The sequence below is a fragment of the Anabas testudineus genome, chromosome 24 (assembly GCF_900324465.2).
Source record: "Anabas testudineus chromosome 24, fAnaTes1.2, whole genome shotgun sequence".
NCBI lineage: Eukaryota > Metazoa > Chordata > Actinopteri > Anabantiformes > Anabantidae > Anabas > Anabas testudineus.
The window spans coordinates 6,221,110-6,238,870 of NC_046632.1; the positions used below are offsets into that span (position 1 = coordinate 6,221,110).

Genomic DNA, 17,761 nt, shown 5'->3' on the forward strand with positions numbered 1-17,761 from the left:
ATACTCACACTTGGAACATGCAGTATGTTTGCTAAAGTAGTTACAGCTTCATTTCTGCACATGGGTCCTCTATATGGTATGATAAATGTCTTCCATTCCATTTTTCACTTGCATTACCAGTATTTAGTAACACAATTGAATCATCCTTTAGCTGATGTATGCCAGGAATATCCAATGGTGAGAGAGCGGTGGAACCTGTGTAGGTTTTGTCCAGATGTTTTTCAGTGAGTGGGCCGGTAATATTTACCACAAAGACACACACATTTCCTCTAATTACCAGGTAAAGTGTCAGTAAACATACAAACACATCAATTATTATAGTCAGTTAGGCGGTCAGCAGGATGTATACAATCTAAACTACTTAAAACTTGGTTTGATGAGTACTTTTGAGGAAGGAATGCATTCAACATAGTTGAATAGTAGATCTCAAAGATTCACAGACAGTGAGTTTAAGAGTAACACTAAATCTAATGTAAGAAAACTTCACAGGGTCAAGTAAAAACAGCAATATAGCTGTATAAAATAAGAATTTTATAAAGCCCTATCAGGAAAATGAACTTAAGTACAATATTAATGCGTAAATTACACAGTTATGCAAGGAGGACCTATCATTAATAACATACTTTTATTTTGAAAGGCACTGACTGATTAAAATAAATGTAGTGGAGTAAAAAGTAAAAAGTTAAGTATGAAGTTGCTTTAAAATTACAAAATTATGTATAATAAAGTGCTTGAGCAAATGCAAATTTAAATTGATAAAAAAGTAAAATATTCTATCATTATACTTTAAACCATAGCAGGTTTAAAGTGCATAGCAGAGTATAAATAACATATTCTGAAAGCACTCTAAAATGCTTAGGCAAAACACTTGAGTGCTCTCCACTACTGAGACATCCAGCGTTGCATCAAAATGTCACAGTCACACTTGGCAGACTAGATAGTGGGCCTTATCAGGGGTCAAATTCTATTTTGCAGTAATTTCAGAAGTCTTTCAGCTGTGCCTTTCAGCCATGGCAGCATATGCGATGGTGTGCAACGGTGTGTACAAATGTGTTGCAGAGCTCAGTGAGCCTAATCTGAGCCAGCAGGTACTAGCTGGAATTAAAAAGGGGGGCTTTTATATTGTACAAATAAATTTCCCCTATCCGAGATCTTAGTTTTATTAAATTAATCTCTCAACGGAAAATGAGTATCATGTGCAACGATGGAGCAAGCTCAGCAGGGCCATTCGCTGATGATAGGCTTACGTTCAACGGCATGACTCAGTGTTCATCAAGAGAGAAAGACTGGGATGAGGAGAGTGCACAATGCAAACGCCACAGTTAATGGCAGGCTTGATGAAGATGCAATTCAAGATCTGTAAGAAGCAGGGAACAACAATGAGCCATTGGTGCGTTGATAATTAAAATAATTGTAATGTATCAGCAACCTAAAAGTGTTTGCTTTGTCTTTGTTTGGTTCTGGCAACGATCAAGAGCTGCAAAATAAAAATGTGGATTTTTAAAGAGACAAAAATTATGTTTTAAACAAAGTAACTGAAGATCTTATTTTTTTCTAATAAATATAACGCAACAAAAACAAGGAATTAAACACATTTACAAGAAGCTGTAAAAGGTCATCAGTATCCTATATTTATTTTAACTAAATCCTAAACTGGAGCCTATTTGTAAAATAAATGCTGGAGGTTTAGCTGAATAAAAGACATTTTTTCTGTAATTATCTGTTTCTGTAGGCGTGTTGAAACTTGCTTTATCTTTCACAGGTTGCTTTGCAATTACCTACCCAGAATGCCGGCAATTCTGCAGGGCACTGTGTTACTCATGCCCTTTCCTGTTCCCTATATGTGACAAAATCCGGAGCCTGTAAACAACAGTAATTGGGCTCAAGGGGCAGTGGCCGAAAAACAAATCGCATCAGTTTCATTTCATCTCAGTGTTTGGCGGATTTGTTTTCTGTATAATCCATAGGAATAGAATGAAAATAGAGCATAAATCCGTGAATGAAAAAAAGATTCTTGTGCTTTCCATGCAGGAGTTTTGTGACTGGTTCAAAATATTTTTCAAAAAGTTGTATTGGAGAAAGAGATCTGGAAGGACGGTGTGTGGACACAGCGAAACCTTGCAACCTCTGCTTTTCTTTATACTTTAATTCACTTACACTTACTATCGATCAGCTTCTATAATTCATTTCAAGAGATATATCAGCACTGTTGTACTTTGACACCAGTGCCAATACCCGTACCAGCATTACTTAAATAAAGCAGATTTTGTAACAACTCTACAGTTTAATATTCTGTTGCTTTAGTTAGTAAAAGCTATTTTTACATGAAAACCAAGCTCAGATTGTGATAAACATTGCATGATGCAGTAAATTCTATATGATAACACTCACACTCATCATCCTTCTTGTAATAAGACAAAAAGAAAAAAGAACTTGTTTGAAATGAAATTGTTTGTCACATTTATAGGTTTCTGCAGCTATTCTGTGAGTGTAGAAAAACCCCACCCTTGTGTAGGAGACTCATGTGGGCAATAATGTTTTAAGTAGAATCACAGAAAAGGGGAGAGTCAACACATTTATCCTTGTAAAAGGAAATGAAGCAGACAGTGAGTCTGTGTTTATCCATTATGAAATCCATATCTGTCTGGAAATGAAAAAGCAAACGTCCAGTCTCCAAACCACGTCTTCTTCTCGCATCACGATCCGACCACAAAAGAATGTGCCTTTTAAAATGATTAATTAGCTGCGATGGTTTTCTGATCAGCCTTTAGCATCCGTAACAAAGTACAACTCCCGAGAACAGAAAGCAATGGCAGGTTTTCAGAAATGCAAATGTTGATGGGTGGAGGTACTTGGCCTGTATTAAATGATAATGACATTCATGCTGCTCGCCCTCTGAAACTATCAAAGTATTTCTGGCCTGATCTTTGTTTAAGACAGACTTTTCTGATGTCAGATATTTCTCCTGCCTAACTGGATGTTCCTTATCTTTCTGTCAGTGAACACAGGTGGTTAGTACGAGGTTGAATGACTTCCATTCTTGCAGCAATGTCGAAGTGGCTTTTTATATGGATGGAATGTGAATTAAATTGCCAGGCCTATGACAATAAAACCTATAAATTGATCACATTTCCCTTAATGACAGTACATTTTGCAGTTAGTGGTGTAACTTGAGAGCGTAAATTGTATTGTCACATTCCAGCTCCGACATAGATGCCTGGAAACCAAAACAATAAACAGGATTTTATTTGTATGTAGAGATGACCACAAGCTCACACGTTTACTGCCACAGCTGGAGATGGGATCTCTTCCAGTTAACAAGTCTAATTATGTCACAACTCTGTGTGTGTATGGGGTTTTTTGTGCACGTGTGAGTGTGTATTTGACTGTTCGTCACATAGCAGGAATTTAAAAACACTGGAAAATGATAAGTTAAGGGACAAAATCTTTTATCTAACTCGACTAGATAATTGGCATGAAATTGGTTCAGCGGGAACAAAACTGAAACTGAACACTTAACAGGCTACATTGTGCATTTTGTATTCCACAGGTGCCAACTGCTACATGTTTGGTAGTTTGAGCGTGAGAAAGGAGATTTGTCTACAGTTAGATTTATTTCACATTGTATTCTATTGATTCTTCTAAATAACATGTTGTGTGTAAAAACACATTTCATTAAATAAATGATGGGTAAACTGACCAAATGGAGAAGATAAATTGGCTGCTATTACCAAATCAATTTTGAGCAGATTTTATTACAGAGGAATAAATGAACATGTGTGTTGTGAAAGGAGTCGCCTGTAATCACAAACCGGCGAGAATTAAAACCAGCAGGTAGTTATTTTTTCACAGTTGATAGAAATAAAGAACAAAGCTAAAAGGAAATGTCTTCAGTATCTTCTGCTTGAGTTACTGGGCAACTGTTTCTAGCCATGTCGACGTAAAGAAGATAAAACATCAGTATCTTGCGCTTCCAGTTCAAAAGTGAACCGCTTTACTGAAAAACGTCCTCCTGAACAAAAACAAAACGCTGCACGCTTCAGAGGTTTTACTATCTAAAAAGAGAAATCCGTGTTGTGTTCTCCTTTCTCTCGCTTCTCTTGCACCTCAGTAAAGCACAAAAACAACCTGTTTCACCCAATTATCTCTCCCACAGGGCACAGTCAGGCAATTTGGCTCAGTCAAGACTCTGATTCATTGAGCCAGATGATTTAAAGCTTTTGGGGGGCACAAGTCAGCCCACCAGGACTGAAACTATTCCATGATTTTCAGTTGATATTTAGCAGCGCGCACTGCTCCACCAAAGGTTACAGAGACAAAAATAGCAGGCTATTTCTAATTCTTCCTCATTTTTCACTCTGCGAAAAAACCACATTTCTGAGAGATAATAAACTGTTATTAAGTGTGATGTAACATGGCCAGTCTGCCATATTATACATTTATTCAGGAAATTATACTATTTTATTTTGACAATGTATTGATCATTGGTGCATATTATCTTAATTCCCAGTGATTACTCTGTGAGCTTTACTGTTCAGGCACATAGAACGTCAGTAAACTGTAGCTTTCCTTTTATAACCCATTTTCATGTACATTATACCAGAATCAATGACGCAGTTTGAGCCAACTGTGGGGAAAAATGACAAAAGACAGGAAGAAGAAGACGTACCTTCAGCAGTGAGCATCCAAAAAAAAAAAAAAAGAAAGAAAAGGCTTCTAGTCATATGATCTTGTTTCTGCTCCAGACTACCTTGCAATGTTTAAAACCTTTAATAGTTAATCAATATGTCAAAATCACTCTGGATTGTTGCAATTAGAAAACAATGCCCTATTTTTAAAAAAGTCTATTTAAAGCCACGTGCTATCAGTGGGGGAAGCAACAGAAAGGATAATTGGGTATTGACAAAAGGTTGTGAAAAGCAAAGACAGCATAGAAGACCACTCTCCAATTTACTCTGTCATCCTGAGGCTCTGATTATGCTGTTTACTGACCCAATAATTGGGGCAACGCTTGATAAAAACAAACATTTTCGGGTGAAGTGTCAAATACAAGCAACTTGCGTAAAAATATTCCAGAGACTTAAATGGGATGTTGCTTTTTTTATGTTCTGCAGCGGCTTGTGACACATGCCTTCCTGGCTCCCCGGAGTGTAATGCACTGTTATTCACTGGGCTGAGCGGCTCTTAAAAGCGTAGGGAGTTCCATGCGTCTTCGGGTGGCTTGTTAGGAGATAATTACCAGATTAAGACAATCATGGTTTCTGCTACACAGCCATTTAAAGGGCACTGATCAATCCACGTTCTCTTAGTATTAATTGCTTGCAGCCAAGGGGTTGAAGGCCCCACAGATCAGCTTCTTACTAGAGTGATGCTGGTGGACTTCAGCCAAACTTAGACCAGATTCGCTAATATTACAATAAAAAACTTTTGTATTTCTGTTTTGACTGCAAACTTCTCATTGATTTGAAATATGCAGGCTTGAGTTAGAAAATAACGAAGTCAATGGTGAGGTTAGTCGTCAAATCAAATCAAACCACACAGACACAGTCCAGTGAAGACTTGATTGTTCAAATCAGTTTTTCAAAGCTTCATCTTGATTGATTGTTGTTAGCCACATTGTGACCTGTGAGGTGGGAGGGATCCGTTCTGATCCATATTCCTTATAACATGATGTAGTTCAGTATGGACAGCCTGTGTATCCAACAGGAACAACCTTTCTTCCAAAAACTCTGTTGCTGAGCACCATCTAGTGTTGAAATCAATTACCTTTAATCTCTTTTAACCAGCACACAAGCACTCATGTGCTTATGTACTGTATGTGCCGCATTCAAGAGCTGATTGGTGCTTTCACAATAATGTGATGAAAGGTTAATTTCATCAGTGATTCAAACATGCTTGTATTTTTATAACGTGAATTACACTAATCATTGACACCAGCTGTCACCGATACTCACACGCAATGTAAGAAAATAGAAATCAGTGGCTTTAAAGAGCTATATTGACCATCTGAACTGTGGCAGTGCAGCTATATGTTGTTTGTTGATCATTTGCAGCAGGAAACTAGTACACACACAGTGCATGACTCATATACTCCACCTGGCCTCACTGCGTCTCTGTTGCTCAGTGGGTTTTGTAACCGAGAGCCAGCAGAAGTCTCATGGTTGGGTGGAAGACAACAGAGGCCATCTGTTGTCTGTGTGTTTTATTTGGTGCCCTGCCACAAAACTCTGTTGCCAGAACACCCAAGGGTACCCATGTGCACGAAGCTGCGTCTGGGGACCAGCTCACTGAAGCACCTTTATAGCCTACTGGCTCCGTCGGGAGAAGCCTGTATCCTGCCAAAGCCCAGACACAATAGAAGCGGTATTTGAAAGGGGCCTTGTTGTAGCAGGATCGTTACACAACCATGCCATTAACCTTAATTGGAGGAGCTTGGTGGAACACAGAAAAACTTTTAAAGCTCCGAGACAGTAAAGTTGTTCCCCTGAGTTACATAAAATCGAAACTGACCCAAGCTGAGTTAATTGAATTGCAGAATGCTTATGTTCCTGCTGAGAAGCTGAGGAGTAATTGAGGAGTAAACGCAATAAAGTAAGACATAATTCTCAAGTTCTGTGCCCTGACGAAATACTACAACCATTACACAAACATAGTAACATGACATCATTTCAGGTATAAGGGCTTATCCTCCTCCCTCTGGTTCTGGGTACATGCAGGATGATTATACTGAATTCTCATATTGTCTGTAATTAGATAAAAAACCACTGAAAAGACATATTAGGGGACATGGGAACAGTTCCCTTTAAAACTGCTCTCAAAATGAATTTAAGGATGTTAATTTAGCCTCAGGGTTAAATAAACCCCTAAATGTGAGCATCATCTACAGTAATGTATCACATGTCTAGACTTTTTAATTATTCAAGAGCAAATGAGTTCCTACAACATCCTGGGGCAAACAGGTGACAGCGGCACATGAGAAAACAAGTATATTGCATCCTGAAATGTGGGGAACATTATAACACAATAACCTGAATTTTAAGCGTTGAGTCTTGTTTCCACAAAGGAGCTAGTAAAATTAACATCTTTCATTCATCAGAGGAAATAGTCTTCCCTAAATCTGTTGCATTCGGTCACTCAGCATTTGCATTAGAACCAGCAGCGTTGCCACACATTGTCTGCATTTTTAATTTTAGAAAGAAATAAAAAGCTGCCTTGAGGTTCGTCTTCCATTTGGTGTTAATAGAGCAGCTCCTGACTGGATGCTGGCTCGTCTTTTTGACAGAAAACAGAGAACAGAGAAAGTTTTCCCTCTTGACTAAATAGCTAACGCACTGTCCTGGTGTTACAATAAGCTGCAAACACACATCAATTATTTATCTCAAACAGAAGCAGAATCGGAGAGGTTTTTCCTGTGTTTTCTAAGTCTTGAAATGGTTTGTGAACGTCAACAGCTTTCACTGTCAGCTTGACAGATTGTGAAAATGCACAGTACTGAAAGAATAGTGTAAACACAAGATGAATCATTCCTGTCAACAGGCAATACAAGCGTGCAGGGGAGGAAATGTGGCTATCTGCTTTCCTGCTGTTATTCTGCAACAGCGATGGCTGGTTGGAGCTTCTCTAAATTTATGTACCTGATTAAATGTGGTCTGGTCAGGACTTCTAATACTGTTGCCTCTAGAGGTCAGGCTAGCTTTCACCAGCTCAAGTTCATGAAGGCAATTCCCGGTCCGCTGAGCTCTTGTTCTTGCATCCTTTATTTGCATGATGGCAAGTTGTAATGTTTAGACACGCTCTGCTTATAAGACGCTGTCAAAGAAAAAAAAATCTAAATACACAGCGCTACATTGATCCTTCAATTTCACATTTGATTACAGAGAAACTGGATTTTATTTTTACATAGCTGGAGGAATACGGTTGCCCTAGAAAGCCTGTCGCAGTGCCTCAAACGTGAAATCATTTTCAATCTTCCATAGCCTCTCATCTTGTGTCAGCTCACATGAATCAGCTCGAAGAGGAGGAAGGGCTCGTACGCCCATGCACAACAGTGTGTTAACAGAACTACAAGAAGCAGAAAGCTGATCACAACTACATACCTGCAGTTGTTTCTGAGCAGCAACCTATGAGTAGAAATAGTCGTTGTGTGCCAAAGGACCTTTGTTTATCCTTTATTTATACAGGGATAGCTCCCATGCCCTATGACAGCAGCTGTCTGATAGATCCAACCTTAATCAGGATTATCCTGCACGAACATGACAGGTGGATGAGCTCTGGGCCCACACACACAACCACACATGCACATATGTGCACAGATGTTGGTCTATACACACACATGTCCTGGCACAACATGAACTAAAGGAATTTGAAGTGATTTTCTTCCTCCAAGACTGGATGAGGTCAGCAGAGCCAGAGGTGGTCAGCCTCGGCCTTGCTAAACTGCAATGACGTCAAACTGCAAAGAAAGACTATATATATATATATATATATATATATATATATATATATATATATACACACATTTTATAGGGCTTTCTCATCACAAGGAAAATTATTCGGCTAAAGAGCTTTATCCTAGAGCCTCGTGTGCAATCATTTGGATGAAGTGGGTCTGACAGAGCAGCTCAGATGGAGCAGCAACCTTTTTCTCCTCGCTCATTTGGAATCCATTCAAGTTCTGCCAAGTGATTGCAATCTAATGATGAACTGGGAAGTGCTTTTGTTCGGCCCGTCTGAGAGCGTACTGGAAGTAACAAAAAATGATTATTTTTTATATCGCTGTGTAAAATAGGCTGCAAATTGTTAGCTGTAGCTGGGTGATGAAAAGGCCTTCTCACCCTCTTGTTATACATTGCTGAAATGTCATCCTGGCATAAGTTATAATGTGATTTCTGAATTACAATGTCACTGGGTATCTTCAACATGTATGTAAGAGGAAAAGGAAAAAGGAACAAGCCAAATAGCAGTTCACAATTTATTTACTGAATAAATTTGGACAAAACACCAGAACCTGTTACAATACAATCAGAACATCTGAGGCAGGTATCCCACCATGCACCACCCTCCATGAAACAAAAAGGACTAAACATTAGCACCAAATCAGCACCAACTTAAATAAAAGGTAGCTCTGTCTACAAAAACAATAAAAGCAATAGTTGTTTATTGAAAAGCAACTCAGAATAGTAGCAAATTGAGGATTTTCTTTTTTTTTTTTCTTACAAAACAAGCACCCTCCTCCCCCCACCCCTCTGCCCCCTGCTAGGCAGGCTATAGCATTCATGGGGCACATGCCAATGACTAGATAAAAACACAAATTCAAGTAACATTGAGATACGACAAAACATGTCCACTGGTACCCATTCCGAGCATGATCGTTTCACAGAACCTACACGAGCAGTAGAAAACTAACATGAGGTCCTGGAGTGAGCATGTCATAGCAATACTATCACTGAATATCTCGTATCAAGTTTTCATAAAGAAATGAGGGAGACCGGGTGGCATGGGTTGTCGGGGCACAGGAATACTGGCACAGAAGATATTGTGTTTTCTAAAACTTCAGACAGATATTTTCTTCTTTGCACCTGTCCTGTGTCAAGATATTGCCTACATCATACATGAAAAAGGAATCTCTGAATAAAGAAAAACCCTGCAATGTAATTTTAAATATATATATTTATATTTATTTATATATATATATAGATATATATAGATATATATACTATATAGCTGTTACAATTTAAATAAATGTTACGTTCTCATTCCTAAAACTGAAGAATGAATTTAAATAATAGGAAGCTAATTTTAAGAGGTGGAATTGTCATTCACCTAACTCATCAAGTGCATGATGCCATATTTGGAGGCTTACCAAGAAAACAGTTTAAGATTGAGGTTGAGGGAGTGATATTAAAGCAGCAATAACGTCAGACTGGAATAGCTTAAAAACAAAACAACATCAAAAAAAAAAAAAAAAAAGAGTATGGTTAACAAAAGTAATCATACAACAAAATGAAAGTGAGGTGGTGAATGAAGTAGGGTGAAGGCCTAAGAGACTAAGAAGGCGGAAACATTAAAATTACTGAAAAGGCCATCGAGGAGTGGTGACTAATTTTCAATAACATAAAACATAGACAAATGAGAGCTGACAAAACAAAACTTGAAACAAAGTCAAGGACAAACATGTTGATGATGGGTGATAAATGAAAAGCCCAAGCTGCTCCATTTCTTAACCAATGGTCCCCGCTCAGGCATAATCACCCTGTATTAGTTTAACAACATAACTTGGGGTTGTGATTTTTGACCGCGGTCTATGGTTTAAACCGGTACCACCTAAAGCTATGGCGGAAAACAAAACAAAGTTTTTAAGAAAAGGTGTGGTGTTGCAGTTCATTTTGAATTGTTCTCCTTGGTTTCCTGTGTACTTATGTCCCTTCATGCTTTCCATAGTGTCAAAAATGGTGAATGTGTCTACTTTTATGAGCACCACATTAGACCAAACTGATCCAAAAAGAACATTTGCTACATTGTTTGCAACTTGCATGTCTGGTGGCAACATCCAGAAACAGGACGTGCGTCACCAGGTGACGTATAGATGCCATTTGTCATGCCAGGCTTAAGGTTTTCCATGACAGGATGGAAAAGGAAACAGGATGGAAACACCTTTATTATGAGTGACAAATGTTCACCTATTAATCTCTACTCTACTGTTTTTGGCTCTGCTGTGAGCGTGGTGAGCCGACCGTGGCGGAGTCGTCCGTTTGTGCTTGGTGTTTGCTCAGCTGAAGAACTGCTCTAGCTCCTCTTCCATGTTCACTTCAGGCACCATCTGCTCCTGTTCTCTTTCCCCTCTGCCGTGCACCACAGCGCCCCCAAGTGCCCCGGAAGACATAAACCAGGGGTGCTCCAGTATCTCCCGAGAGGTGAGGCGCTCTGCGGGTTCCCGGCGGAGGATGGAGCGGATCAGGCACTTGGCCTTGGGTGTGAGCGTCTCAGGGATATTGAAGTGACCCCTGCGGATTTTGCTGAACAGAGAGCCAGGCTCAACGTCATGGAAGGGGTAGCGCCCCACAAGAATGGTATAAAGCATGACACCAAGGCTCCAGACGTCAGCAGCCTTTCCCGAATAACTTCCACTGGCGTTGAGGATCTCAGGACTTACATAGGCCGGGCAGCCATGTTTGTCTGACAAAGAGTCATCATGACCCTCCAGGATATAAGTGTCCTCCAGGCTCTCCAGCTTCACAAAGCTTCTGGAGAGACAACGAAAACAAAAACACATTAAACATGATGATACCCCTTTACAAAACAATGGCCACACAGAATCATCTGATAATGTGAATGATATTACTGGACAATTACTCTTATATCATCATGCAGCTAGGCTAAAAAATTGAGTACAAAGGACACTCAAGTGGGGTAATTTGCACTGATGGAAATCTTAAGTTTTTCAGATCCATCGCTTTTGGATATCAGAGGAAGTAGAGCACATAATGCTCTAGGCTTAAGTTTGACATTTCCTTTCACTTAGATAAAAGCCTAGTCACAAAGCACTGACGTACAAATAGGCTTTCCAAAAGACCTCCGCAATTCAAAAGAAACACCATTATGGGTGACTGATCGTCTTAAGTTTCACGCACTGAACCGTTTCACTCTGAGTATCGAGAATCCGACAAATGTGGATTCTTTTTCCCCCCTACTCTACCCCCTCAAAATAACATCTATTTGCACTCTTCTCTAAACCCAACAATGGCAACTATAATACCCTTGAGTGCTGATAATCATGGCTGGTTGTTTGTCACTAAAGAATCCTGAGAGGCTCAGACAAAAAAAATTTTCCATGCGCATGGTAAAAGACACTTGTGTGTCTGTGCAAACACTGCCATCTGTGTGTGAGGTCCATGAGATATGATGCTCCATACAGAGAACCAGAATGTGTGATAGTATCTATTGGGAGCCACTAGGAAAATTAAAACCATGAAGCAGTGGCTTAGACCTATTCAAGAATGTATTTATTTCAATGTACATGTGCACGTGCATGCACATAACCCTCATTCTATGGTTCGCTGTCTGTAAAGCAATATCCTTTATTAATATGCCGTGGAGCGTTTTCATATTTACACTTCGGGAAAATTCTAATGTTTCCTTGAGCCAATGACCATTGTTCCTCTGTGAGATAAAGGGCCATGAGCTTATTTAAATACAGCATGTTACTGCCTGGATAATGGCTCATTTGGAGAATGTGCAAAACAGCAATTAGTGAAGATGGCTGACAAATACAAAAAAGACTTAGCCCACTTTAATAGTAGCACGGTGTCTTATTTTAAGCTATATTAAATGCAGTGTGCAGTGACCTTATAATATGTGTTGGATTGCATTAGAGGCCAAGCTTTGACCAGTGTTCTTTAAACATGTTTCTGTTTGGTCAAAGGCTAACATGGGTATGACAAAAATGGATCTGACTATAAAGTAGATTCATCTTCTTACAGTATCTCTGTACCCACATGTCCACTGAGCCTGAAGAACTGAAAAGGTGTAAGAGGATTCTTGACAGGCCATATAGTAAATGTGACCCAATACTGTCCTGAACCATCACTCTTAAAATTCACCCCACATCAATCATTCAATGGGAGGGGAGGGGGACTCAGCATCTAACCCCATGAACAGTCTAGTGCGACATTCAAGGTCACTGGACCCGTGCTGAATATGTAAGCCAGCTCAACTTCCCTTTTCCACAGTTAGTGCCAAACAATGACATCACACTTTGAGACAGAGGGCACTGAGGTCCAGCCAGTGCTTGTGCCACAGGGTGCTGGATAAAAACTGGCTGGCATGAAGTTGTCCCTTGAATCTTTAACACTGGTATTGTGTTGATGTCGCCAATGTCATAAAAGAGTAACAAACTGATTTGAATATGAAGCATAAAAAGTACAAAATGATTATTAAATCAAAATGATTAATAAAAAAAAGGGCCACTCTGGTTGCCGTGGCAACAGACGCCTGAATTTCAAGCGTGTAGTTTTAAAATTCTGCCACCAGGTGTCAGTAAACCTGCGCTGTGCAAGAGAGATTCCACAGCTTTCTACTGCGGATCACTATAAAAATGATTAATTGGCTTAATTGATCATCTGTCACACAATAATTGGTCATGGTAGCCCTGTCCACGCTTGTCAGTACAATAGCAATAGTAGAAATAATTGTAACTACCTAACAAGACTGTGTGTGATATACAGATGCCACATTCACACCTATGTGTGTCATACTGTACACCATCTGCACAAGATTAGCTGGGGGGGAGACACAAAGGGTTTATATTTCCTGAGCTCTGCATAATATCTAGGAGAGGCATGTCAATCTTGTATTGTATCAGTTTGCACTGTCCCCATTGTAAGCTGAGATATGACACAGATAACATCGACACGTTGTCATATCAAATGCAATATGTACGAGCGAAGCTGTGGAAAAAAATGCCACAATTCCACAGTCAATGTGTTCAACAGAGACTATGTTTTTCTGCAGAACTCACCTGTCCTCATTCTTGAAGACAAACTTCTTTAGTTTGAGGTCACGGAGGACCAGTCCGTTGTCGTGACAATGTGCCACAGCCGAGACTATCTGATAGAAGAGTCTGGCAGCTTCATCCTCCCGCAACTTCTTGCAGGTGCGGACAAAAGAGTGCATGTCACCATAGCTCCTCTCAAAGAACACATAGGCTTGTGTCTCCCCGAGCAAGATCTCCAGGATTTGGTTAATATGCTGGTGCTGTCCCAGGGCAAAGTAGGCCGCCAGTGACTCCTGGTATCGGCCAATGTGAAAAACCTGCAATCATAAGAAAAGGAAACATTTATTCTTGCAGTCTGCATTCAGGCCAGTTAGTCATTGTGTCTCGTCTAGAGTAGCTTATGAGTGCAACTATCTCATTAGGTTGTTTTGGTGTAAAGGTCTTTGGGTGAGAACATCTGCCAAACAGTCACTTTTTTCTGGTTCCCACTGCGGAGACACACAATTAAACCCAACTGAAAGAACTTCAAATTGCCCTTTAATTAAGCAAAATGCAACCAAAATGTGAGTAAGCCCACTATGCTCTCGTGACACCAGACTTGTGTTTAATCTTTTGGCAGAGGGGGTAAGGTTACGTAGAGACAAAGTGAAAGCATCATGTCAGTGCGTAGCATTGCACTGCAGGCCAGGGTTGCAGTGTCTCTTTTGTTTCCATAGTAACCCCCCAACGGACTTTCTGTACAACCAGTTCAGATGAGAGGGCTCCTCTGCTCGCAGTCAATACAAATACACCCCACAGCTCTTGAGATCTTAAATTGTGACCTAGGCTTCCAGCCTGGCAGGAATGATCAATCCTGGAAGTGGGGAATTGATTGGTGCTGTATTGAAACCAACACAAAGTAGATGAGGTCAAACAGCAGTTAGCTCACAGGCTGTGCCAAAGGCCATTAATTTGTTATTGCCATGACGAAACATTATCTCAAGTCAAAAGGTACAGGTTATTGAATATGTCATGGCTTATGAGTCCAATGGTGCTTGTAACTATGGACTCAATTCATCAAGCCACTTAATCCTTCTTAAAGCTGGAATGTACCTGAGGGACAACACATCAGCCCACGTAATCAGCTGTATAGGAAAGTCAATCTCAGCTATACACAGTTTATGCGATCCTCAATGCTAACAGTGGATTATTTCACATAGTTAGAGAGGTCAGTGCTGCACAGCAGGTGGATGAACTTGTACAAATTTCTTAACCCTCAACAAAACTGCCCACAAAAGATTGCAGTCCCGCTATGAAAAGGAACAATATGACCATGCGTTTGCATCAAATGTGAAATCAAGGGTGAAATAATAGGATTATAGCGTTGCACTGTGAAAGAGAGAAACCATGGGTAAGCGAGAGCAGCACTGAGAGGAGTGTGTGCGTGGTTACTCACTCCTTTGTCAACGTTACATCATGCAATCCAAACCACGCAGCTTGCCCCATTCACTTTTTCCATTAGACTGCTCTGCCAGCTCTCTATTTACAATTCAAGTAATTATTAAAAAGTCAAGGGGGGGTGGCCTTACTGCAATAGCCAACCCACAGCCACCAACTCAACCCTCTGGACAGTATCATTACATTTAGGGCAACACATAGTGGAATAAAGCCAGAATCATTGTTGTGCAAATGCAAATGAAATGCAACGGTGGTCAACCTGGACGAGCCCTTTATGTTATGCTGCAGATGTTGGTTTTTTCATTGCATGGCCCTGTTTGCAGTAGATGTATATAAAGTGAGGTGAGGAGCCCGTTTTGGTGATCTAACGGGCTATCCAAGGTAGGATACGTCTCCAGTGTTGCCTACTAACCTTACATACGAGCTCTTCCCCGCTGTGCAGGTGGGCGGCTCTGAAAACGTGGTCTCCCTCCAGTGGCTCCAACAAAAGGTAGTCCCCGATGCGGGAGATACAGTGCGAGGAGTCCGGGGTCTCCGGCGGGCTGGGGGACCCGAGGTTGGGACTGAAACTCTGGTGCGACTCTGTAGTCCGTAAACAAGACAATTCTTCGAAATCGTGCGATTTGTGCCGCGATCTCCCATAACGTGAAATGTTAATTGGATTTGACCTCTGTATGTTCATGAGGAACAAGGGTGATAACTCCACAAAACGGGGGAGTGGGGTGGGGGGGGGTCCTTCCTCCTCCTGGTTCTTCTCGTCCTCGATGCGATCAACACTTTGTTGTAAACTCAGTGCAATGTCAAAAAAATCGTCCAGCTTTAGTAAATCTCTGATAAAGAAAAACAAAAAAAAAAAAAAAAAAGGAGGATGAAGACTTGATTCAACTGCAGGCTGCTGCTAGAAATGACAGACTATCAACAGGCAAAGCTGGCTCGTTGGTTTTCGTGCAACAAAAAGAGCTCTGTAATCTTCTGTTGCCCCCTTTTTTGTTTTCCCACTCAAGGCCGGGCTGAAATAGCAGAACCGCTGCCCCAAGTCGACTGGAAAGCCTCTGCACAGACCTGCTGCGATTTCATTAACGCCGGCGTTGCGAGCAGGCACGAAAAACTGCAACAAAGGGCTCCGAAAGTCAGCTTCTGCAATGAATGGAGAGCGGCTAAGACAACGCTCAGCTCGTCCGCTAGCTTATTTCACCGGTTAATGCTATGGCACGTTTCAGATTCGTTGAAAACAGCTTGTAGGCACAAGAAAAAAAAAAACAAAACAAATCTGAAGCAAAATGTATAAAGCGTTGCAAACTAACTGTAAGCTGCTGAATTTAGGCGAAATGGGACAGACAAATGATGGCTAGCAGGTGCAGAGCTAACTAGTTAGCTTCATTGGCTAACTAGTACCAGGTCAGTGCACGGCCTTGTTCCCCAGGATCGTATCCATGCACGGAGACTGGGATATATCACAGGAGGAGAAACCGCATCCGGAAGCTGCTGTAGCTCTTTGTGTGCAGGAGTTTACGTCCTCTCTCGGTCTCTTAGTCCAGTGGAAGAGATGTGTAGTGCGTCTTGTATGTCTGCTGGTGTACGCTGCTGAGAGGAAGGAAGGGACGGCCGGCGACTTTCCCAGGCCTATCCCTTGATTCAGCAGGACATCCTCTCTCCCGTTGTGCCGCTGTGCTTCTTACGTGGCTGGGAATCTAGTCCATTCAGTGCGGAGGGAGGCCAGCCGAGCTGCACACACTGCACACACTTTGCACACACTGCGCCTGTACGGGAGCTGGCTGGCGGATAGGGGGGGGGCTTCTGCGCGTGCGCGCGCTCACACAAACACGAAACATACACACACACACACACACACACACATACACGAGCAACCCGACCCGCCCCCTGACGTCACTCCCATAGCGAAACCCCATTGGCTTTCAAGCCGACTTCTAATGCGCGAGCCATGTAGCGCGGCTACACCCCCAGGACTCTGAAAGCATCGCATGCTGATCACTGGGTCGGGGAGGGGAGTGGAGGTGGGTGTGTGAGAGTATAGCTACTGTACGTGCTGTGTTACAAATGTGTTTCCTCCTGAAATGAAAGCGAGGGGGATCCCTCCCTCACAATGGCATACAGATGTACACTGCACAGCGCAGCTATACAGCATGGTGATCATTTGCCTCAACGCCATTATAGAGTCATCTAGCACACATTACTAACAGTATGCACAGCTACTATGTTGAGGATTATTTAAACATGAGCGAATGAATGTGCCACTGGTGTGACTCACTCATGAACTGTCCTCTGCAAGGATATGAAATTCCAATTAGGAAGAACACAACAAAAACATGCACTATGATAGGACCTAATCCTGTGACAACAGGATTGTGCAATTCCATGGAGGGGTGGTGAGAGGAATGCTTGCAGCTGGACTGAAGACACTGACAGAAGTGTTCGAGTTAACCTTTATTCCCCTGTGTGCAGGCAGCAGCACTGCACACGCATACACAAACACACGCTATTCTACATCTTCGTTTCTTGCTGCCTGCCTGAATAAGCCCCCGCAACATGGAAATGCATTTTTCACACAGAGGCCTCTCATCTCAGAAATGATAGTTCACAGTTGCAGAATGTGGCTTCACCCACAAGCTTTTATATCCCAAGTGTATGATACTGGGTTCTGTGATATAATCTCTGTGAACCACCTACTTAATTTTTTGTTATAACGCTGGAACATTTCACACTGTACAGTTGCTTTGCTTTTGTTTCGCTCATTTAGTTAAAAACTATACAAGTACTACTAAACTAGAGAACTGTTGCAGGTTACTGTATTAATGTAGTGACATATGCACA

At 41.2% G+C, this 17,761-nt stretch overlaps 1 protein-coding gene across 1 annotated transcript; it reads right to left on the minus strand.

Annotated features, from left to right (window-relative positions):
• Positions 1-8,957: 8,957 nt before the first annotated feature.
• Positions 8,958-16,697, minus strand: trib2 (tribbles pseudokinase 2). The gene is made up of 3 exons (XM_026342114.1): positions 15,342-16,697; positions 13,517-13,809; positions 8,958-11,243 (listed from the first exon to the last, which is right to left on the minus strand). The coding sequence occupies exons 1-3, from the start codon at positions 15,609-15,611 to the stop codon at positions 10,769-10,771; spliced, it is 1,038 nt and encodes a 345-aa protein (XP_026197899.1). The 5' UTR covers positions 15,612-16,697; the 3' UTR covers positions 8,958-10,768.
• Between the last annotated feature and the right edge of the window lie 1,064 nt (positions 16,698-17,761).

Coding starts and splice junctions, on each gene's coding strand:
- trib2 (XM_026342114.1), bottom strand. CDS start 15,611: ATGAACATACAGAGGTCAAATCCAATTAACATTTCACGTTATGGGAGA. Junction 13,810..15,341: donor GGGAAGAGCTCGTATGTAAG/GTTAGTAGGCAA, acceptor TTATGATTGCAG/GTTTTTCACATTGGCCGATA. Junction 11,244..13,516: donor GTCTTCAAGAATGAGGACAG/GTGAGTTCTGCA, acceptor TTGTCTCTCCAG/AAGCTTTGTGAAGCTGGAGA.